This window comes from Perognathus longimembris, chromosome 4 (genome assembly GCF_023159225.1).
Source record: "Perognathus longimembris pacificus isolate PPM17 chromosome 4, ASM2315922v1, whole genome shotgun sequence".
Lineage (NCBI taxonomy): Eukaryota > Metazoa > Chordata > Mammalia > Rodentia > Heteromyidae > Perognathus > Perognathus longimembris.
The window spans coordinates 67849868-67873965 of record NC_063164.1 but is presented as its reverse complement, the minus strand read 5'-3'; the positions used below and the strand labels follow the sequence as shown (position 1 = coordinate 67873965).

At 36.5% G+C, this 24098-nt stretch overlaps 1 protein-coding gene across 8 annotated transcripts in view; it reads right to left on the bottom strand.

Moving 5' to 3' along the window:
• Prpf40a (pre-mRNA processing factor 40 homolog A) overlaps positions 1 to 24098 on the bottom strand; it is a 59695-nt gene that overhangs the window by 20652 nt on the left and 14945 nt on the right. For 4 of the 8 annotated variants that reach the window (XM_048345460.1, XM_048345461.1, XM_048345465.1 and 1 more), the window contains exons 3-9: positions 23993 to 24073; positions 21785 to 21815; positions 19201 to 19217; positions 3537 to 3647; positions 2196 to 2316; positions 1927 to 1980; positions 301 to 325 (exon numbers count right to left, since the gene is read on the bottom strand). In XM_048345460.1, the coding sequence (XP_048201417.1) occupies positions 301 to 325; positions 1927 to 1980; positions 2196 to 2316; positions 3537 to 3647; positions 19201 to 19217; positions 21785 to 21815; positions 23993 to 24073 (440 nt within the window). The remainder of the gene's footprint in view (positions 1 to 300; positions 326 to 1926; positions 1981 to 2195; positions 2317 to 3536; positions 3648 to 19200; positions 19218 to 21784; positions 21816 to 23992; positions 24074 to 24098) is intronic. The other 4 variants (XM_048345462.1, XM_048345464.1, XM_048345467.1 and 1 more) reach the window with 1 other exon arrangement.

The window sequence follows — 24098 nt, the reverse complement described above, 5'->3', positions numbered from 1 at the left end:
AACTTTAAAGCTTCTGCATTTCATTCACTAAAAACAAAACTGTGATGGAGGAGACATATAGGTATGTATAATCATTTACTAATTCCCCAAATAAGTCTTAATTCATAAAATATGTAGTCCATATTCAAATACTTGTCTAGCAAGGCATACACTTGAGTAAATAACATTCTTCCTAGACATTGAATTATCAGGTGTAACTTGTTAAGTCATACTTTGTTATACTTATAGTGTAAGGGAAGTAGACAGCTTTTAAACAAGGGACCAAATTAGCAAAGCACATTGATTTCCAAAACTGCTTACCTGCTTTCTTCAGCTTTAATCATGGCTATTAAAAAGAAAAAGGAGAGGTCATATATCATATAGTTTTCAAATAAAACTGTAGAAAACAAATCTTAAAAAGGAGATATAGAAAAGCATAGCGTAAGATTTAATTTACCATCTGAAAAAAAGTTTTTTTAATTTTTCTTTTGAAAATAAATGCTTGCTCTAGTTTACAGAGTAGCAATTAACCAAGGGGGCGAAGAATAAGTGCAGTTTTTGGAAAAGCTTCTCATGATGATATTTGTCCCTTGACTTGAAAATCTACATAATTCTAGAATGAAATAGTATCTTCCCCTAGCTTGTTAAAAAAAAATCTAAGTTCAAGATTATCAAACCCATAAAATTCCAGAATATTTTAATTTTTGCATTATTAGACAGCTAGCTATGCAAAGCAACTATTTGTAGTAGGGTTATACCAGAAAGGAGCTTGATAATTTGGAAATTAATAAACTAGGAACCTACCTATCTACAATATTATCATCAATGATAGTATAGATAATTGCAATTAAGCTTTAAAGATTTGTACTTAATAATTTAGTGGTAGAAAAATATTTTTAATTTGAAATAAGGAATGAGGTGCTCCATGTAAAAATTTTTAAATCTATGCTCTTTAAAGGAGAATAGTTCTGAAAATCTGTTTTGGATACATAAAAATACATAAGAAGCTATCACTAATATAAATGAACATATTTTGTGATGCTCTAAAAAATGGAAGTAAATATAGAAAAGGTGAATCTGCTTAAGACAACAGTATTAGAAAACTGGAAGTGGCGCTCCTTAAGACGACAGTATTAGAAAACTGAAGTGGCGCTGTGGCTCAAAGTGGTAGAGCACTAGCCTTGAAGAAAAAAGCTCAGGGACAGTGCTCAGGCTCTAGCTCAAAGCCATACAAACAAACAAACAAAAAGATGAGGGTATTTTTATGTTGTATTTCCTGTCATATGTCATTCCGTGAGCCTAAATTATTAGCCCATCTCTACTATATTGCTGGAAGGTCCTAATCTAGCTTAGGTTATGACACTAGATTGTTTTATAAGAGTAAACTTCAATTTTAATTCATAATCACATACACTTTATAGTCCTAGGTTCTCTTTAGACAACTTTTTCTACGTTTACCCAGGTAGTTGACAATATAAAATATTTTCCTACAATAAGCAAAGTGTATTATTTTATCTTAATTCTTCCATAAAAACATACTAAAACTAATTTACAAGTGTTATAAAACAAAACCAGCACGAAATATATCTGACAAAATACATAAAAAATGTAAATTGACATTCAAGGTTTTTTACTATCTACTTATTCTTCACTGGGACAAATCACATGTTCCATGTATGCACCAACACCCAGAGCGAAGTAGAAATTTTGTGCGCAAAGTTCTTATTCAATTTTCCAATCATGTATCGTATGACAAAAAACAACAAAACAGCAAATACAACTTTAAAAGCCACAAGCTCATTTATAATATAACCCTTAAATGAAAGGAAATCTTGAATTAAGGGAATTTTCACTGCAGGTTTATCCAATCACTGTTAGTGAACATTATTAGTGACATACTCTAAAAATGTTAAATATAACAGAAAATGAATTATCAAAGCAGCTCACCATGCAGGTTTGATTTTGTAATAAGACCTCCAGCAACAATGGTATTCTGGTATCCTAGTTTCAGTGGAATCAAATCAAATAAAAATCTATTTAAAATCTATATAACTTAGAGCAACAAAACCCATAAAACTGTCACATCATTTTAATGTACTAATCATTTCAATTAAGAAAAATTTAAAAGAGAAGACCTTTGAGTAATCCTACCCAGGAACGTGAATATATATGTTAAAAAAAACATTAAAAGTAATTATTATTTTTTCCAATTTTACCTTCAAGATCTTCAAGTTCCTTAGGTTTGGCCCAGCGGGATTCTTTTGTTTGAGAATTATAGTAATAAGGCTTTCCAGAATCAGATTTGTACTCCTTCCAGGGGCATTTAGATAACAGTTGCTAAAGAATAAAAAGTTTCATTGATCATTCAACATGGCTGCTTTTACCATGTAATATCTTTTTTTTGCCAGTCCTGGGGTTTGAACTCAGGGCCTGGGCACTGTCCCAGGGCTTTGTTTGCTCAAGGCTAGCACTCTACTACTTGAGCCACAGCACCATTTCCAGCTTTTTCTGTTTATGTGGTATGAGACATCAAACCCAGGCCTTCATACATGCTAGGCAAGCACTCTACCACTAAGCCATATTCCAGCCCCCAATGGTATCTTTCATAATTTTAAATTCTGTGACCTGACAATATTTATTACTGAATACTTAGTAATATCATTTGAATATATATTAGTGATTACAATAGTACCATAAAACTGAGATAATTCTTAATAATAGTGTTACTTGGAAAAAGTAAATTGTTTTAGGTAATGAATCTTTTAAGAAGCAGTTAAAACTGAAAGTTAGGTCTATATGAAATTCAACTCCTGGGTTTGCTTCTACATTCATAACCTACTGATATTTAACAGACTTCACGAATACTAATGAAAACTAGAAAAATATAAAATTTGGGGGTTAACAAAGCATGTTTGTATTTTAGTTTCACGATAAAATTTAACACAATCCTATGTGAACTAATTTATGTGGTATACAGTAAAACAATTGAAACTTGTGTGCCTTGGCTACTGTATGTAATTAAGAAAATAACACTAAAAAAATCACTAATTGGGTAAATAAAATTTATTATCTACTAAACTCCTCTCCCCAAGTTATTAGAAGGGTGGACTAAAAACAAGTTTGCCTTCTCAATTCCTTATTTTAGAAAACAAAGACATAGCCCAAGTTAAAAAACCAAAGAAAACAAGAAAAACTTAAGCACAGTGCCAGTTCGTTAGCATCCAGTTTCTAAAAAGACAAAAAAAACAAAAACCACATGCAATACTGTTTACTCATTTTATTGCTTCAATTTTAATTTTTCCTACTATTTCTAAATTTGGATAGCAACACAAAATAAAACAAACCTTTTCAGGAATATTTTCATAAAGAGAAATGATTTTAATTGCTCTTTTTACTGATTAGTTTGACTATAATAAATCCTTTTCTCTCAATGTTCTATTCTGACAGATCTTCAGACACATAAACAGTACTGCTCTTTGGAAAGACAAATATAAAATTCTAAAATGTATACCTCACTCTATTTGACAGTTACTGATTTTAGCCCTCAAAACTTTTACCTCAGCAGGTGTTTTAAGATCATCTGGTTTTTCCCAGGTAGACTGCTTTGTTTCAGTATTGTAGTAGTAAGTTCTTCCATCAGGTGATTTATGTTCTGTCCACATTGATTTCTGAGGCAAAAAAATTACAGGAAAATGTATATAGTAAATTATATAGTAACACCATTGACAATATCAAAAGTTTTAGGGCAATAATTTATGAAGTATCAATTAAAAGTACAAAATGTCTATATTTTTGATGTTTCAAGTCATTTAGAATACTTTGTCAGCAAAAGTAGGGAGGAAACTGATCATATTACATACTACAAAAGCAGCATGAAGTAATTCAAGACTTAGAATCTGTCTCCAAATTCAAAAGGTACGTTTGCTGCCCCCAAAGCATGAACTTTTGCATTCTTGTATAAGACAATCCTCAAATAATACAAATTCATGCCTAGCAGATCATCCTTCATTTACTTTAGCCCCAACAATAAGATTATCAAATTGGACAAAGTTCTAAACTTGCATGATATAAAGACAGATCTGAAACTGGAGTTAAAAAACAAACAAACAAACAACCAAACAAACAACCAAATGAACATGGAGTTCATTTCACTTAGCATCATGTTATGTGTTCATAAGGGTATAGCTATTGGGCTATTGTGATCTTCTGCTATGACTAACCTAAATATGTACTAATTATTCCCTATTAGTGAAACCATGTTTCTTTAGGTCTGGCTCTCTTCACTTAGTATGATTGTTTTCCAAGTCCTTCCATTTTCTTATGAATGGGGCAGTGTCATTCTTTCTGATAGAGGCATAGAATTCCATTGTGTGTATGTACCACATTTTCCTGATCCACTCGTCTACTGAGGGACATCTCGGTTGGTTCCATATTTTAGCAATGACAAATTGTGCTGCAATGAACATAGATAGTTGTGTTGGTGGCTTTAGTTTGGTCTTGCATGTAATCTTTTGGGTAGATGCCCAAAAGTGGAGCTGCAGGGTCATAGGGGAACTCTATGTTTAGCTTTCTGAGGAACCCCATACTGCTTTCCAAAGTGGTTGAACAAGTTTACATTCCCAACAACAATAACTCCACATTATGGAAACGAGTGGTATATATCATTGTAATTATTTTCAACATGCCATGTGATACAGTACCCTTTTTTTCCTCTCATATTTCCTTCCTGTGGTTTTACCCCTGCTATCACTGTATCTGATCTTAGTACCCTGGATACTGTATATACGTGGATTAGAACTAGGGAATAGAGTCCCAGGGGCACAACAAATAGGGGAAAAACTCGACAAATGGGACTACTACAAATTAAAAAGTTTCTGCACAGCTAAGGTCATAGCCACCAAAATAGAAAGACAGCCAACCATATGGGAAAGGATATTTACCAGCACAGTAACAGACAAAGGCCTGATATCTGTCATCTACAGAGAACTCAAAAAACTAAGCCCCTCCAAGCCCAATAAACCTATTAGGAAATGGGCAAAAGAGCTAAAGAGAGACTTCACAAGAGAAGATATAAAAATGGCAAAGAAACACATGAGGAAATGCTCAACATCCCTGCTAGTAAAGGAAATGCAAATAAAAACAACCCTGAGATACCACCTCACCCCAGTTAGAATGGCCTATACTCTGAACTCAGGAAACAACAAATGCTGGAGGGGCTGTGGGGAAAGAGGAACCCTTCTCCATTGTTGGTGGGAGTGCAAATTAGTACAACCACTTTGGAGAACAGTATGGAGGTTTCTCAAAAAGCTCAATATAGACCTACCCTATGACCCAGCCATACCACTCCTAGGCATCTATCCTAAACAGCAAAACCCAAGATATCAAAAGGACATTTGTACTTCCATGTTTATCGCGGCACAATTCACAATAGCCAAAATATGGAAACAACCCAGATGCCCCTCCACAGACGAATAGATCCAAAAAATATGGTACTTATACACAATGGAATACTACATAGCGATTAGGAATGGTGAAATATTGTTATTTGCAGGGAAATGGTCAGAACTTGAACAAATAATGTTGAGTGAGACAAGCCTAGAACACAGAAAACAAAGGGGCATGATCTCCCTGATATATGACTGTTAACAAAGGGAGACGGAGAGACAGTAGAGACCAAGTCTGTGAACACTGTATATGTGCTTGATACATTGTATATTGCATATGGGTCTACCTGACCTAGACAAGGGATGGAAAAACAGGTTGTAAGATATCACAAGAAATGTACACACTGCCCTACTATGTAACTGCACCCTCTTTGCACAAACCTTGTAAAAAAATTTATGTTCAATTAATAATAAAAAAATATATATATATATAAAAAAGAATTACATCCAAACGTCTGGAAGAGCACTTGCCTAGAAAGCACAAGACCCTGAGTTCAAGCCACAGTGCCTCAAAACAAAACCTATCCAAGATTTATTTGTATTTCGATGGATACATAATTTCATGTCACACACACTACTAACTCACATGCAAATAAACCTGTTTTCTTTTTAACATAAAAAAAAAGAACTAGGGAAGTGAAAAGGAATACCAAAATCGAGAAACAAAGGATAAAAAGACAAACCATTCCAAAAGCAACTTACAAAACCATTTGATGTAAACAACTGTACAACTCATGGGGGATGAGGGGGAGGCTGGGGCAAAATGAGGGAGGAGGTAAGAAATTGGATAAGAAATGCACTCACTGCCTTACATATGAAACTGTAACCCCTCTGTACTGCACTTTGACAATAAAACAACAAAACAAAACAAAAAATCCCAAAAAACAAACAGCTTCTGGATGACAATCCAAATTTAACTATCAACAGGATGAAGTTTAACAGGAGCATGAATCCTAATGCCTCAAGGCTTCATGTGAAAATAGATTTAACGTAAAAGATGAATTTACATTTAATTGAGTGTAAAGTTATAATGGTATGAAATTTTATGTAAGTTATCACAAAAGAAAGCATTATTGGACCATCTCAAAGGAAGGGGGCCAATTTCGACAACTATGATTTTCAGTAATAATAAATTTGTAATCATAGTTGAAGAAGGGTTATAAAGATGGGCTATGCTATACACTTTTTTTAAAAAGCCCAATCAAGGCTACATTATCACATGCATTTTTTTACTACTAAGGTTTTACTTTAAATTCATTGAAAAAAAATAATTTTTAGGATTTAAAAAAGTTATCATATATCACTTTTACACACACGTAAAAAGGAGAACAAGACATTCACATTCCATCAACTTCACAATCAGATAAATTTTTGAGGTGATTTCCATTGCAGGTCAAATAATATCCTCTGTGGTATCAAGAATATGGGCAATACAGTATTTGATTGAAAAAAATCATAAAGTGAGAGCCACTGGAAATATTTCAAAACCTTTTTCTGTATGTATTTAAAGCTGATCTCAGCTGGGCACTTTTAGATTACACCTAGTATCATAGTTCCTCTAAAGGCTCAGGTCAGGGGAATATGGTTCAAAGCCAGTCCAGTCAGCAAAGTCTGAGACTCAACTAAAAAGCAAAATGCCAGACTGGATGCCTGGTTCAAGTGGTAAGAAAGCTGATCTTTCTTTTTATTTCTTCTCAATATTACTGAGGTAAGAACTTCCATTCTGCTTTGGGAATATCGTTGAACACACATATTTTTCGCATTTTCTCACCATTCCCACATGATAGGAGAGTTCTGTCATTACTTCTCAAAATTCCTTACAAACCACAGACATCCATTCTACTAATGTTGACATTTATGCTTTCATTCAAACAAACTAAGCAATACTCGATTCCACGATGACAGAGGTCACAAGACACCATGGATTATAGGATGTATCACAAATTCAGAGATCTTGAAACATGAAGTGAAATACACTGAGAATTAGGTAGCTTAAATAATCACACCTTCGCAAAGCCAAGAACTGATTATGGTTTCAGGGTGGCTGTCATAATTAAACAGATAAGGTAAGATGTTTATTTCTGTAACTTCTGAAAACTAGTTTTTTTTGGCCAGTCCTGGGCCTTGGACTCAGGGCCTGAGCACTGTCCCTGGCTTCTTCCCGCTCAAGGCTAGCACTCTGCCACTTGAGCCACAGCGCCGCTTCTGGCCATTTTCTGTATATGTGGTGCTGGGGAATTGAACCTAGGGCCTCCTGTATCCGAGGCAGGCACTCTTGCCACTAGGCTATATCCCCAGCCCCTGAAAACTAGTTTTAATGTAAAAGAAGAATGGCCACTAGACATCAAAGAAAGAACTTTACAAAATGCAAGTTGTTTGGTAACAAAATGACTCTCCCCTGCTACAAAGATATGAGTATTTATAGGATGGCTTTCTGCATGATGTAAAAGAATAGACAATTCCAAAACTGTGCTCAATTTTGAAACTTTTTCTGACATAATACGTGAAACAATATAGCCAGAACAATTATTATTCTAGGTGCTGAAAAATACTTCTTTTCAGGTGCTAAACACTGATACCTTATTGAAAGGCACTGCACTCACATGTTTACACAAGGATTCTTAACTTACATGGGTAATGTATTTTTTCATACATTAAATAGGGTATTTATCTTCTAAAACCATTTAATCTACTTGGTAGCATCTCAAAATTCTACCTAAACAAAGGTCTACCATAAAACTATAAACTTCTCAAGTCACATTGGCTAAAGGGTGTCAAGAGAAGGAAATCCACTAGAATTATGAAATAGCATGATGGAAAAAAAAAAAGGGAGGGAGAGAGGGGAATGTAATGGTTTGACCAAATAGAATGAAAAGGAGTGGTAATTAAGCTAATTAAAACAACCAATTTGGTACACATTATCTCCTATTTCACTTAAACCTCAAACACACTATAAAGTAGGCATAATAACTATCTCTATTCTACTAATATTAATAAAGGTTTAGGGGGTTAATAACTTGCTTACCAGACCTTAAGAAATGAGAACTGTAGTCCTATCTGTCTTTAAAGGCTGCACTTGGGGGTGGGGAAGTATACTGACGTTTGTACTTAGGGCCTCATGTATAACCTCTAGCCATTTTTTGCACTGGTTATTTTTAAGATAGCATCTGGCTTCTAGCCCAATATACATGCCTAGATTTTGATCTGTCTGCTTACGTTTTCCATTCAGCTACAATGACAGGTACACACCACTGTGTCTGTTAATGAGTTGAGAAGGCTTTGTCTGGCCTCAAACTGTTATCCTTCATGTCTAAGCTTTCCATATGAACCAGAACTAGGATTACAGGTGTAAGCCACTGGCAACTGGCTAAAAGCTACATTTTAAGCAACCTAAAATACTGTCTCAAGTTCATTGGTTGACAGATAGAAGAAATTTAAGTTCCCTCCATGTGATTCGAGTCAGGAGTATAAAAAGAGACCATATTTTAAGAAAAGAGATGAAAAACATTAGGGAACAAAAAAGAAGTGAAAAGGTAACTAAAATAAAAAAAACCTTAAAAGTAAAGGATGTTAACTTTCCAATTTACAAATAGATGGGTAACTAAGAAAATTAAAAAACAAAAATCAAGATCCAAGTTGGACTCCAGTGGCTCACATCTTTAACCCTACCTAATGAGGATTGTGGTTCAAAGCTACCTAGGCAGACAAATCCCAGAGACTCTTTATCTCCAACTAATCAGTAAAAAGTTGGACATGGGAGTGTGGCTCAAGTGGAAAAATTGTAAGCAAAAAAAGTTAAGAAACAGCACCCCAGGCCCTGAGTGCTGTCAGGGCCTGGGTTTTGGCAGCAAAAACACTAAACAATAACAGCAATAACAAAAACAAAACAATCAAGATCATCCAGGTGTTGGCTGTAAGAACCTCACTTCACTGGCTCAGGTATAGACTGAATATGACACTGATAAAATTGATCCAACAAAATCTCCAAGAAAGGAGAAGGTATACTCATATCTAACAAAGCAGATTTCAACCCAAAATGACTCAGAAGGATTAGAAAAGGTAAATTTAAAAAATCCATAAACAGAAGTAAAAACCAAAACTAGAAAAGAACAAAGAGCAGAGTAGAAATTAATGGATTGGGAACTAGAAGAGCAAAATAAACAATCAGTTAGACAAAGAATTGGTTCTTAGAAAAGATGTAAACAAGACTGACAGAACCATAGTCAAACTAAGCAAAAGAGAAGACAAAATAGTGAACAGTGCTCAGGCCCTGAGTTCAAGCTCCAGGACTGGCCAAAAAAAAAAAAAAAAAAATCCTAAACACAAGATAAAAGATTTAATTTTGACTAAAATTAATAACTTTACAAGAACCCAGGCCACAGATACAAGAAAATATTTGCCACAGGCATTATCTGACAAAGGACTATTATCTTAAATCTATACAAAGAACTCCTAGTACTCAACAATAAGAAAACAACCTGAAGAAAAGTGGGGCACTAATGGCTCATGCCTAAGCCTGTAATCTTAGCTACTCAGAAGACTGAGATCCGAAGATCTGGGGTAGAAATTAGCAGGGGCAGAAAAGTCTGTGCGACTTTTATCTCCAAGTAACCACCGGCTGTGACTCAAAATGGCAGAGTGCTAGTCTTGAGCAAAAAAGCTTAGGGACAGTGCCTAAGGCCCTGTGTTCAAGCCTCTTGACCAAGAAGAAAAAAAATTGGAAAAAATGATTTCCAGAAAGACGACACAAATAGCAAATGGGGATATGAAAAGCTATCTCACACCATGCGTATTTAGAAAACTTCAAATTAAAAGGCTACAGAACAAGTTCCACGACAAAAATCCCAAACACTGATAACATTAAGGATGGTGAAGATGAGGTAAAAGAACAGAACTCATTTATTTCAAGCAGGTATTTAAAATAGTATAAGCTGCTTTGAAAGACAGTTCGGTGGCTTCTGATAAACATACTTTTACTATTTAATCCAGCAACTATAGGATCATGCCAAAATCCTAACTACTCAGGAGACTGAGATCCGAGAATCATGGATCAAAGCTGGCATGGGCAGAAATTCTACTGAGACTTAACCTCCAATTAACTCAAAAAGTGCTGGAAGAGCAGCCCCACTTTTGGGTATCTACCCAAAAGACTACAAGCAAAGCCACAGTAAAGCCACTGGCACAAATATATTCATCACAGCACAACTTGTCATTGCTAAAACATGGAACCAATCAAGATGCCCCTCAGTAGATGAGTGGATCAGGAAAATGTGGTACACATACACAATGGAATCATCAGAAGGAATGACACTGCCCCATTTGTAAGGAAATGGAAGGTCTTGGAAAAAAAAAAATCGTACTAAGTGAAGCGACCCAGACCCAAAGAAACATAAACCCTATGGTGTCCCTCATAGGGAATAGCTAGTATATGATTAGGCTAGTCATGGTAGAAGATAAAAAAATAGCCCAATTAGCTATACCCATATGATCACACAGATGATGCCGAGTGAAATGAACTCCACATTATGGAAACAAGAGTTATATCTCTGTTGTAATTATTTTCAACATGCCATGTGAAACCGTACCTTTTGGTTTTGTTTGTCTGATTGTTTTGTTTAGTTTTGTTTCTCTTGTATTCCCTTCCTGTGGTTGCACCCCCTGCTATCACTGTATCTCATCTGAGTACCCTGGGTACTATTTATACGGGTATTAGAACTAGGGAAGGGAAAGAGAATATCAAAATTGAGAGACAAAGGATAAAAAGACAAACCATTCCAAAAGCAATACTTACAAAACTATTTGGTGTAAACCAACTGTACAACTCTTGGGGACAGAGGGGGAGGGGGAGGGGAGGTGGGGGAAAAATGAGGGAGCAGGTAACAAGTTGAATAAGAAATGTACTCATTGTCTTACTTATGAATCTCTGTAACCCTCTGCACTACACTTTGGCAATAAAAAAAAGTTAAAAATTAAATTAAAAAGTGCTGAAGTAGAGCTGTGGCTCAAGTGGTAGATAGCCAATGGATAGCACCCTACGTCTTGAGTTCAAGTCCCACTTTATGACTGAGGTATGGGAAAATTGTTATCAAAATTTAACAAAACTCTGTAACTGTACAAATTAGCCAGATTAAGACATAGGTAAAAGGCAAGTGCTGGAAAAAGTAGAACTAACAAATGACAAGAAATGTGAAACTCATGAGTAGTACTTGGTTAATGTCTATAGGTACTTAAAGATCTTTTACACTGTTTTTTTGCTAGTCCTGGGCCTTGAATTCATGGCCTGAACACTGTCCTTTCGCTCAAGGCTAGCATTCTGCCACTTGAGCCAAAGTGCCACTTCTGGCCATTTTTCTATATATGTGGGTGCTGGGGAATCGAACTCAGGGCTTCATGAATAGAAGGCAAGCAGTCTTGCCACTAAGCCATCCTCCCAGCCCTTAAAGATCTCTTAAAATTGATAAAAAAAAAGAAAAAGAAAAAAAGAACAAGGAACAAGGAACAAGAAAGGATGGAGCTTTTAACAGAAGACAGAAACCCAAAGAGCAAATAACATGCTCCATCTCATTAAGGAGGAAAATAGAACTATTGGTTTAAATCAATTTCCATTCAGCAAAACTCAAACAATAATTAATGTCTTTTTCTATGAAGGAATGTTGGAGTTAAAGTCCATGCTAGTCCATATTGTTAGAGAAACACACAATGTAGAGCAGAATGTGGTACAGACAAGAAGGCTGCAAATTCCAGTAAGCCCTGGCTACAAATGTACCACTCGCCTCAAACTGGAAAGCTGTATCTCACTCCTATAATCCTAGCTACTCAGGTGGCCAAAATGTAAAGACAGACGTTTGAAGGCAGCTCAGGGAGACAAATCCATGAGACTCTTTATCTTCAATGAGCCAGCAAAAAAGATGGAAGTAGAGGTGTCACTCAAATTATAGAGGGCCAGCATTTAGCAAACAAGCTAGGCAAAAGTGCAAGGTCCAGAGTTCAAGCCATAATAACAGTGTAACAACAATAGCAACAAACACAACACTTAACAAACCTGCCTCAAGAGGAAAAAGTCACCTTCTCTCTATCCCAAAATATTTGTGTAAATTTTCTTAGATGTAAAAGAACAAATTAAGATGGAAGCAAAAATGGATACAATGCAAGCCTGCTTTAAAGAAAATCTCCACATCCTGAGAATTGAAATGCATGAAAACATAGATTTAAAATACAACTCTTTAAAGGAAGAAATTTCCATGATCAGAGCTGATATGACAACCATAAATAGCTCTCTGACATCCATAAACTCCACAATTGAAACCATAACACAAAGAGTGGACCATATAGAATCCAGAATCTCTCACCTGGACGACGAAGCAGCCGACAACAACCAGAAAATAACCACACTCCAAGAAAAGGTGAAGCTCAGGGCAGGCTAATCCAGGAACTCATGGACAAAGACAAGAGATATAGTCTGCGCATAATTGGAATAGAAGAAGGAGCCAAATACCAGAGCAGAGGGCTTAATCATGTTCTCAATAAAGTTATTGCAGAAAACTTCCCCAATCTCACAGGGGACCCCATCCAGGTAACCGAAGCCTATAGGACACCTGGCAGGCCAGACCCCAGGAAAGCCACCCCAAGGCACATAATATTCAAGACTACAGACCTCAAGATTAAAGAGCAAATTCTGAATTCAGCCAAAGCGAAGAAGGAAACTTTCTTCACTGGGAAGAGGATTCGAATAACATCCGACTTATCCACACAAACTTACCAAGCTCAAAGTGAGTGGAAGAACACCATCCAAGTACTTCAGAATAACAATTTGCAACCTCGGATCAAATATCCAGCGAAATTGGAGTTCACATTCGAAGGGAAAACCAGATCTTTCCACACCAAAGAGGAGCTAAAGGAGTATGTGAATAAAAAACCAGCCCTACAGCGAATTTTAAGAGGGGAACCCCACCCAACAGAGATCGTAAAATACACACAGAATCAGAAAGAAACTTCAATAGCCAAAGTCCAGAAGAAAGACCAGCTCACTAAAGACAAAAAAAAAAAAAAAAAAAAAAAAGAGGAAAAAACAGCCCAACAAGAAAATGGAAGGAGAAAAAACACCCTTATCCTTGATCTCTTTAAATATAAATGGTTTAAACTCCCCGATAAAGAGGAGCAGACTGGCAGAATGGATTCGCAAACAAAAAGTTGACATCTGCTGCCTACAAGAGACCCACCTTACAGCAAGGGACAAAAACAGGCTCCGAATGAAAGGATGGAGCAAGATCTACCAAGCAAATGCACCCACCAAAACGGCAGGTGTAGCCATTCTGATCTCAGACAAAAGCTGGACTTCTCATTAAAGTCAACTCAAAAAGACATAGAAGGACACTACAGATTAATACAAGGAAAAATACAGAATCAAGAAATCACAGTGATAAATGTATACTCACCGAACAAAAGAGGCCCGACATACGTCAAGCAAATTCTCACAGAATTACAGAGCAAGATAGACGCAAACACAATCACAGTGGGTGACTTTAATACCCCACTCTCTCCAAGAGACAGATCCAACACCCAGAGGATTAGTAAGGGAGCTGAGGACCTAAATAACACCATTTCCTAAATGGATCTAACAGACCTATATAGAACTTTCCACCCTACAGAGACCCAATACACCTTCTTTTCAGCAGCCCATGGATCATATTCCAAAATAGACCACGTACGTCATAGCCCACACAAAGAACCTCAGCAAATACGAAAGTATTGACGTCATCCCATGTATTATATCTGATCACAGTGAATTAAAGGTAACCCTCAACAAAAGGATACCACAGATGCTATACACACTCTTGGAGGCTAAACCCCACGCTGCTATTCAACACTTGGGCCACAGACCAAATTAAAGATGAAATCAACGAATTCATAAGCCACAATGACAAAGAAAACACATCACAAAGAAACCTATGGGACACAGCTAAGGCAGTACTGAGGGGCAAAATCATTGCACTCAGCACCCACATTAAAAGAATGGAAGCAGAGCAGGTGAATAACCTCACGATGAAACAAAAACAACTGGAGAAACAAGAAATGACAGAATCTAAAACGACTAGGAGGGGAGAGATCACAAAGATTAAAGAAGAGATAAATCTGATTGAAAATAGAAAGACCATTCAACAAATAAATAAGACTGGTTCTTTGAGAAAATAAACAAAATTGACAGACCCCTTGCAAGACTTACAAAAAAAAGAAGAGAAGAGACTCATATGCGTAAAATCAGGGACTCCAACGGAAAAATTACAACAAGTACACACGATATTCAATCATAAGGAGCTATTTCCAAAACATCTACTCAGCAAAAAACAATAATTTTACAGAAATGGACCAATTCTTAGAGAAGTACAAACTGCCCAAACTGAACCAAGAAGAAATAAATCAACTAAATAAACCAATAACTTACGGTGAGATACAGGAGGTAATCAAGAACCTCCCTACTAAGAAAAGCCCAGGCCCAGATGGATTCACCAACCAATTCTACAAAACCTTTAGTGAGGAGCTAATACCAATACTCCTCAAACTCTTCCGCGAAATAGAAACAGAGGGAGAAATCCCAAACTCATTCTACGAAGCTAATATCATACTCATTCCCAAACCAGGCAAAGACCCAACAAAAAAAGAGAACTACAGACCAATATCACTAATGAACACAGACGCAAAGCTCCTCAATAAAATATTAGCTAACAGGATCCAGAAACTGATCAAGAAAATCATACATCATGACCAAGTAGGCTTCATCCCTCAGTCACAAGGATGGTTCAACATCCGTAAATCAATCAACGTAATTCACCATATAAACAGATCTAAAATTAAGAATCACATTGTTATCTCAGTCGATGCCCAAAAAGCCTTTGACAAAATACAACATCCATACCTATTAAAAGCTTTGGAGAGAACAGGAATAGATGTAACATTCCTCAAAACAATAAAAGCCATATACAACAGACCAACTGCTAATATCATATTAAATGGAGAGAAACTTAAATCATTCCCCCTAAACTCAGGAACAAGACAAGGATGCCCACCCTCCCCACTTCTGTTCAACATAGTGCTGGAATGCCTAGCCATAGCAATAAGGCAAGAGGAGGACATCAAAGGGATCCACATCGGCAAGGAAGAAATCAAGTTATCCCTATTCGCAGATGACATGATCTTATATCTGAAGGACCCAAAAAACTCAGTACCCAAACTCCTACACCTAGTAAACCAACTTGGCAGGATACAAAATCAATCCACAAAAGTCAGCAGCTTTTCTGTACACCAGCAATAGACAAACAGAAAAGGAAATTATGGAAACAATTCCATTTACAGTGGCCAAAAAAAGAATAAAGTACCTAGGGATCAACTTAACCAAGGATGTGACGGACTTATTCAATGAAAACTACAAAAATCTAATAAGGGAAATCAAAGAAGACACAAGGAGATGGAAAGACCTCCCATGCTCATGGGTAGGCAGAAACAATATAGTGAAAGTGGCCATATTGCCCAAATTGTTATACAAATTCAATGCAATACCTATCAAAATCCCAGCCACATTCTTCACTGAAATAGAGAAACCAATCCACAAATTCATATGGAACAGCAAAAAACCTAGAATAGCCAAAGCAATTCTAGGCAAAAAAAGCAGTGCAGGAGGTATCACAATACCAGACTTCAAGCTCTACTACAAGGCCATCATAACAAAAACAGCATGGTATTGGTATAAAAACAGATCGGAAGACCAATGGATTAGAATTGAAGACAAAGAAATAAAACCGCACCGCACTCTTACAGCCAACTGATATTCGACAAAGGAGCTAAAGACATACAATGGAATAAACATAGCCTCTTCAACTACTGGTGCTGGGATAACTGGGCAGCCATATGCAGAAAACTCAAAGTAGACCCAAGCCTCTCACCATGCACCAAGATCAATTAAAAATGGATCAAGGACCTCAATATCAGACCTGAATCCTTGAAACTACTGAAGGACAGAATAGGAAAGACGCTAGAACTACAGGCACAGGAAGGAACTTCCTGAATAGAGTCCCAGGGGCACAACAAATAGGGGAAAAACTCGACAAATGGGACTACTACAAATTAAAGTTTCTGCACAGCTAAAGTCATAGCCACCAAAATAGAAAGACAGCCAAACATATGGGATATCTGTTATCTACAGAGAACTAAAAAAACTAAGCCCCCCCAAGCCCAATAAACCTATTAGGAAATGGCGAAAGAGCTAAAGAGACTTCACAAGAGAAGATATAAAAATGGCAAAGAAACACATGAGGAAATGCTCAACATCCCTGCTAGTAAAGGAAATGCAAATAAAAACAACCCTGAGATACCACCTCACCCCAGTTAGAATGGCCTATACTCTGAACTCAGGAAACAACAAATGCTGGAGGGGCTGTGGGGAAAGAGGAACCCTTCTCCATTGTTGGTGGGAGTGCAAATTAGTACAACCACTTTGGAGAACAGTATGGAGGTTTCTCAAAAAGCTCAATATAGACCTACCCTATGACCCAGCCATACCACTCCTAGGCATCTATCCTAAACAGCAAAACCCAAGATATCAAAAGGACATTTGTACTTCCATGTTTATCGCGGCACAATTCACAATAGCCAAAATATGGAAACAACCCAGATGCCCCTCCACAGACGAATAGATCCAAAAAATATGGTACTTATACACAATGGAATACTACATAGCGATTAGGAATGGTGAAATATTGTTGTTCGCAGGGAAATGGTCAGAACTTGAACAAATAATGTTGAGTGAGACAAGCCTAGAACACAGAAAACAAAGGGGCATGATCTCCCTGATAAATGACTGTTAACAAAGGGAGACGGAGAGACAGTAGAGACCAAGTCTGTGAATACTGTATATGTTCTTCATACATTGTATATTGTATGTATGTCTACCTGACCTAGACAAGGGATAGAAAAACAGGACGTAAGATATCACAAGAAATGTACACACTGCCCTACTATGTGACTGTACCCTTTTTGCACAACACCTTGTAAAAAAATTTACGTTCAATTAATAAACAAATAAAAAAAGTAATAAAAAAAAGAACAAATTAGGAGGAGGGAGGGGGGAATGAGGGAGGAGGTAACAAACAGTACAAGAAATGTACCCAAGGCCTAACGGATGAAACTGTAACCTCTCTGTGTATCACTTTGACAATAAAGAAAAAAAAGGATAATAAGAAAAGAACGCATTAGAATGGGGAAAATTGAAAAATTAGGAAAAATGTCAATAGGCTAGTTGCTAAATAAACTAAAGTAAGCATATATCTCTGTATGAACAATCCTTGCATCAGAGAGAATGAGGCAAAGCTAGACTTAGCTACATCAGGGTAACCTAGGCTGTGGAGGGAAACTTTGCCAATAAAATATAAATAAATAAATATTCTAAAGCAGATAAAGGGTTGATTGAATTAACAGCTCAAGTGGTAGAGTGCTTGCCCAGAATATGCAAAGTCCTGGTTTCAATTTCAGTACCACAAAAAAACCCAAAAAACTAAAAGATGACTGAAAAGATACATTAGGGGCTGGGGATATAGCCTAGTGGCAAGAGTGCCTGCCTCGGATACACGAGGCCCTAGGTTCGATTCCCCAGCACCACATATACAGAAAACGGCCAGAAGCGGCGCTGTGGCTCAAGTGGCAGAGTGCTAGCCTTGAGCGGGAAGAAGCCAGGGACAGTGCTCAGGCCCTGAGTCCAAGGCCCAGGACTGGCAAAAAAAAAAAAAAAAAAAAAAAAAAAGAAAAGATACATTAGGGTATACATAGATGTTAAAGAAATTATCTCTTTTATAAAAAGAACTTGAAGATCCATGGATTCCAGTGGAGTCCTAGAATAGAGGAACAATTAATGTTTATGGTATGGCAGGGCATGATTGTATAACTAAGGTACTCAGAAGGCTAGTGCAGGAAGGTGATATCCAGACCAAGCTAAGTTATATAACAAGACCTTGTCTCAAAAGATCTCTACCTTCCCAAACAAGTCTATACTAGATTTAAAGTAGTAAGCACTAATATATGCTAATACTTAACTAAAAAGCATAAGGTTACAATTACTGTATTTTTACAAACTTTCCTTTCTAATTTGCATGGAAAGAATTCAAAGACTTAAAAAAGTGAAACAAGATTTCTACTTGCTATGATTTAAATATGGTTTCTTCTCACTAAAATTCAACTTGAAGCATAATCCCTAATGGGACCATACTGGGAAGTGGTACCTTTAAGAAGTGACTTACACTGTAAATAATTCATGTTTTTCTCCAGAGCCTGAGTTCTTACTCAAATCCACATGGATTTGAACTGGTAACCACAACAGTGGAGTGTTATGCCAATGATTTATCCTTTCTTAGCTTCATTCCTTTCTCCCTCTTTTCTGCACAAACCACACTCATGCCTGCTACAATGTAAGTTCTTCTGTCATTTTGCCAAGTAGCTAGGTAGCTGCCACAGAGGACTGGAGTGGCTTGATCTTGGGTTCAAAACAGACTGGAGGGGGGCTGATCTTAGATTTTTAGTCCCCAGAACAGTGTGCTATACAGTCTCTTTCTTAGTGATCATTCTCATTACCTTGATACAGTCATAGAAACCAAACACAATTTCTCTTGTCTCATCAAAATTACATTTTTCAACCTTTGGTATGGAAAATTAGTTTAGAGATAACCTTTAGAGAATACCAATGTATCAGACTAATGAAAATAATGACATAAATAACAATTTAAACTGTACTTACTGCGCCAGAAGCTGTACCTAAAAAAAGAAAAAAAAAATTCAGTGATAAATTATTTTCTCCTTCCAAACAATTTAAATACTTATTCATAGAATTCTTTCCTTTTCATCCTTTCTTGGGGACTGTCCCATACAAACTGTTTTTTTTGTGCTTTTCCCCACCAATAAACGTTTGCAATGCAAAGTAACAAAGTCCTTTGAGGACAATGTGAGAAATATGCAACTTGCATTTCGCTTCTTTTGTTATTTAGTATCCTCTTGGTTTTTGTTACACGTGCAACCAAAGTGCAACAATTATTTTGACCAAAAGCTATGCTTTAAATATGTGATTTAGCTACACAGGAAACTCTTTTTTTTTAGGCAGGAAAGAAAGTTTATTAGCGAACTGCTGGCCTGTGGCTAAGATGATCCATGGCCGGAGAGAAGGGAGACAGAGAGAGCCACAGGAAACTCTTAACTACTTGGAATCCACATTTCTGTTATACAATACAGTAGTCATTAGCCACCATACATCCTAGCTACTTAGGAGGCTGAGATCTGAGAGATGATGTTAGAAACCAGCCTGTGCAGGAAAGTCTGTGAGACCGTTTTTTATTTTTTCTCTGTGCGTCCTATGGCTTGAACTCAGGGTTGGGGGTGCTGTCTCTAAGTACCAATTAGCCACCAAAAAGCCAAAAGTGGATCTGTGGTTCAAGTGGTAGAGTGCTAGGCTTAAACACAAAAGCTTAGAGTTGCATCCAGCACCTAGGCTCTGAGTTCAAATTTCAAATGCTCAAATAGTTGCAATTGTCTAAGCTTTGCAGCTCAAGTCTGTAATCTCAGCTACTCAGGAAGATCATATAGTTCAATGAGAGCCTTGGCAAAAAAGTTAAGGAGACTTCAATCTTAAGGAAAAAGCAGAGTGTGATGGCTTGCACCAGTCATCCCAGCTATGCTGGAGGTGTAAAGTAGGAGAACAGTCCAAACTGGCCCTTGAAAGAAAACTAATTAAGGCAAATAGGGTAAATATATGGTCTGGTGGCTGAGCACATACAAAGCTAGTGTTAAGGCCCAGAGTTCAAATCCCAGGAACCACCCCCCACCAAACAAATTCTACATGGCTAGTAGCTATTGTACTTCACAATACAAAATTCTGAACATTTCCATCACTGCAGTTCTGTATAGATGGTGCTGTCCCTACAGGAAAGCCAAAAAGATATAAAAATTTTTGAAATGCACACTAGCCACAAAGTTCAAATAAATAACATCTAATTTTAAAAAGTAGTTAACTAAAAACTATATGTTAAAAAAACAACAAAGCCGGGCACTGATGGCTCGCATCTGTAATCTGGAGCTACTTAGGTGGCTGAGGATTAGGTTCTAAGCTAACCCAAGCAGCAAAGTCCATAAGACTCTTTCTCCCATTAACCACCAAAGCCAGAAGTGGAGCTGTAGCTCAAACAGGAGAGCACAAGTCTTGAGCAAAAAAAACCCAGGTACCACCTTAAGCCCAGTGTTCAAACCCTATCTGTCTCTCTCTCTCTCTCTCTCTCCCTCTCTCACACACACACACACACACACACACACACAGAGGAGAAAAAAAAAAGGAAAATAATAAAACCAAGATTGTAAAATAAGAGAAAGTTCACATACACTAAGAGTACTCTCAAAGAAGGTACTGTAATCTTAGCCACTCAGGAGGCTGAGATCTGCAGATCGTGGTTCAAAGCCAGCCAGTGCAGGAAAATCTGTGAGACACTTATCTCCAATTACCTAACCCAAAACTGGAAGAAGAGTTATGGCTCTAAGTAGTAGAACATTAGTCTTTAGCAAAAAGCTTAGGGCAGTGTTCAGGTCATGAGTTCAAGCACAGGACAAAAAAAAAAAAAAGGTACTACTATAGACATCTACATTAAGAGTCAAAGTGCACTTTAATAGCAATTACAAAGAAATCTGACTATAATGTTCTATTATTAATTAGGATAATGGCACCAAGGCTCTAGAAGTCTATATAACAGTTTAAAAATTCATACTAATTTCAGAACATTACTGTATTTTAAATAATGAAATTTGAGAATTACTTTCACTAATCAAAATGACCAGATATTGATAAGAGATAGGGAGTTATGACAAGGCTTATGAACTCTAATGATTATAAGTACCAAAAAAAATAACAAAAATGACTGTCAAGTAGTACTCTAATCTAACATATAAAGCCATTATTCCATCCCTTGAATATAAACTTCACTAGTTCATTCATTCTTTCTGCAAATGTTCTGTGGATATCTACTAGGTTGACAGGCCTATAATTAGGCAAAGAAACTCAGCTCCTCCAAATTTTGACCTAATTTAATTATTATACTAAAATTAAGAATTTCAATGTTAGCAATAATTATAAAATTAAAAAACATTGTAGGGGGTTCAAAGCCCAATGAATTTGGTGTAGAATACTTGCTCTCAAACTATGATTTTTTAAAAATTGAATTATGTTACCCTTTTATTACAACCATAGCAACTGGTAAAAAAAAAAAAAGGGTGGCATTGCTTCCATACATTGCTGTAATGGCCTTTTCTCTCCAAGTAAAGCCCAGAATGCATAACATACATACCTGCTGCTACATCCATACTATTTACTCCTGGCTGCAAGAAGAAAAATGAAATTACTAAAATTCACTTCATTTAAATTGCACTTTATAGAAGTTACTTGTTAAGAACAGTGAATCATTCCTTTCTACACATAATTATTACGCCACTCAGTAAAAGAGAGGTCTGGTAAACGTTTAGTGCTCTTAGCATTTTCTCTGAATATGCTATACATTTTAAGATTTAAGTCATTTGGGTATACTTAGGTATTACTAATACTTTGTGATATTGGTGTTTGAACTCAGGCTTGAGCATCCCAGGCAAACACTATCACTTACGCTACTTCCGAGCCCTTTTGCTTTAGTCATTTTTTAAAACAGGGTCTCTTCTTGCCACCCAGGCTGGCTTGACCAAATTCTTCCTATTTATGCTTCCTTTATAGCTGGCATGGCAAGTATAAAAACCACTATGGTTGAAAGAGAGTCTCTCACTGTTCTTTTTTCCTCAGGTTGCACTTGAGATGAATTTCTCCTGATCTCAGCTCCTAGAGGCTAGGATTATAGGTATAAGCCATAGTACCAACTACTTAATCACTTTTAGTATTCTATGGTCATCAGGTATACATATCCACAAACTTTAAACCATTTATTCTGAAACCCACGATGCTCTAAAAACCAATTTGAGTAGCAACAAACTCATTACTGTGGCAAAAATCTGCCTAAAATGAACATGAAATTCTTAAAAAAAAATTTACCCACCTCAGAAATACAAATGTTAGAAATTATAGGACACTGCCCCTAGACATCATAGGATATTAAAAAAGAAAAACTAAGCACAGTATATGCAAATGTTAACCTATTTAGTAGTCTGACAACATTTGAACATTAGTAATTCCAAGACAGGCAACTAGTGGTTCATGTCTGTAATCCTAACTACTTAGAAGACTGAAGTCTGAAGATTCTGGTTCAAAACAAACTTAAGTAGAAAGTATTTTCTCTGATTAACTACCAAAAAGTAGGAAGTGGAGCTGTGGCTTACGTGGTACATACAAGGCAAGACTTGAGTGAAAAAAAATCAAATGAGAGCCAGAAACTCAAGTTCAAGTCTCACTATTGGGCACATTAAAAAAAGGATTTCCTGAAATACGTACTCAATATATACATGTATGTAATAATGTATGTAATGTATTACATATAACATAATGTAGATAATATACACACATGGAATGTATATGTAAATATGTACAGGAAATATGTATTTCCTGAAATACATTTAGCCGTAAAGGTTTTGTATAAAAGTGAAAACTTACCATCCCCAGGTAATATGTCATACTATTCATTAAAACCACAATAGTATACACGTGTATACTATAAATAGTAACTTATACATCTTTAAACTACCTTATCAAAGTGATGTCTGCTCAAAAATTTTTGAATCTACTTGCCCACAGATGAATTCCCAACAAAATGTGGATTTCTGAATCAGGTATTAATTTTGTTGTTATTTGAACTGAAGACCTCATGCTGTTGCTGAACTTATGCTCTACCACTGACTTATAATTCTAGCCCTGTTTTGCTGATTATTTGGAGCTGGAGTCTAGTGAAGATTTCTGCCCAAATATACATCTTCCAAATAGTGTGCTGAGTAGCTAGAATTACAGGTATGAGTAATCAGTACCAGGTTTATTGATTTTTGATAAATGTTTATTTGTTTATTTTGTTTTTGTGACCAGTCCTGGGGCATAGACTCAGGGCCTGAGCACTGTCCCTGGCTTCTTCTTGCTCAAGGCTAGTACTCTACCTCTTGAGCCACAGCTCCACTTCTGGCCTTTTTCTATATATGTGGTGCTGAGGAATTGAACCCAGGGCTTCATGTATACGAGACGAGCACTTTACCACTAGGCCATATTTCCAGCCCCTTGATAAATGTTTAGTAAAGCAAATGTCTATACTTTAAAAATGCTATCTGTCTAATAAAATGCTTCTGACTCACAAATTAGTCTAGTCTTAATTAGAACTAATTTTAAAAAGCATGTACATATTTTTTAATGTCAATATTGGGAAAAATATAAATGTCTATTAGTCAACCTACTAAAAGTAAATTCCTCTCTAATTTCCACACTATACTACAGTAATTACTACTAATATTAATTGTGTCTGCAAAAGATTTAGGTATTATTTCATAAATAGAAATAATCAGTCAAAACATCACAGAATATTATTTTGAAATATTACCGGTAAGGCAGGTTGCATGGAAGCCTGAGACATATGAGACATCATCATTCCAGGCATTACTGATGACATCATTCCAGGCATCTAAAATAAAAGGAAAACGCAAGGT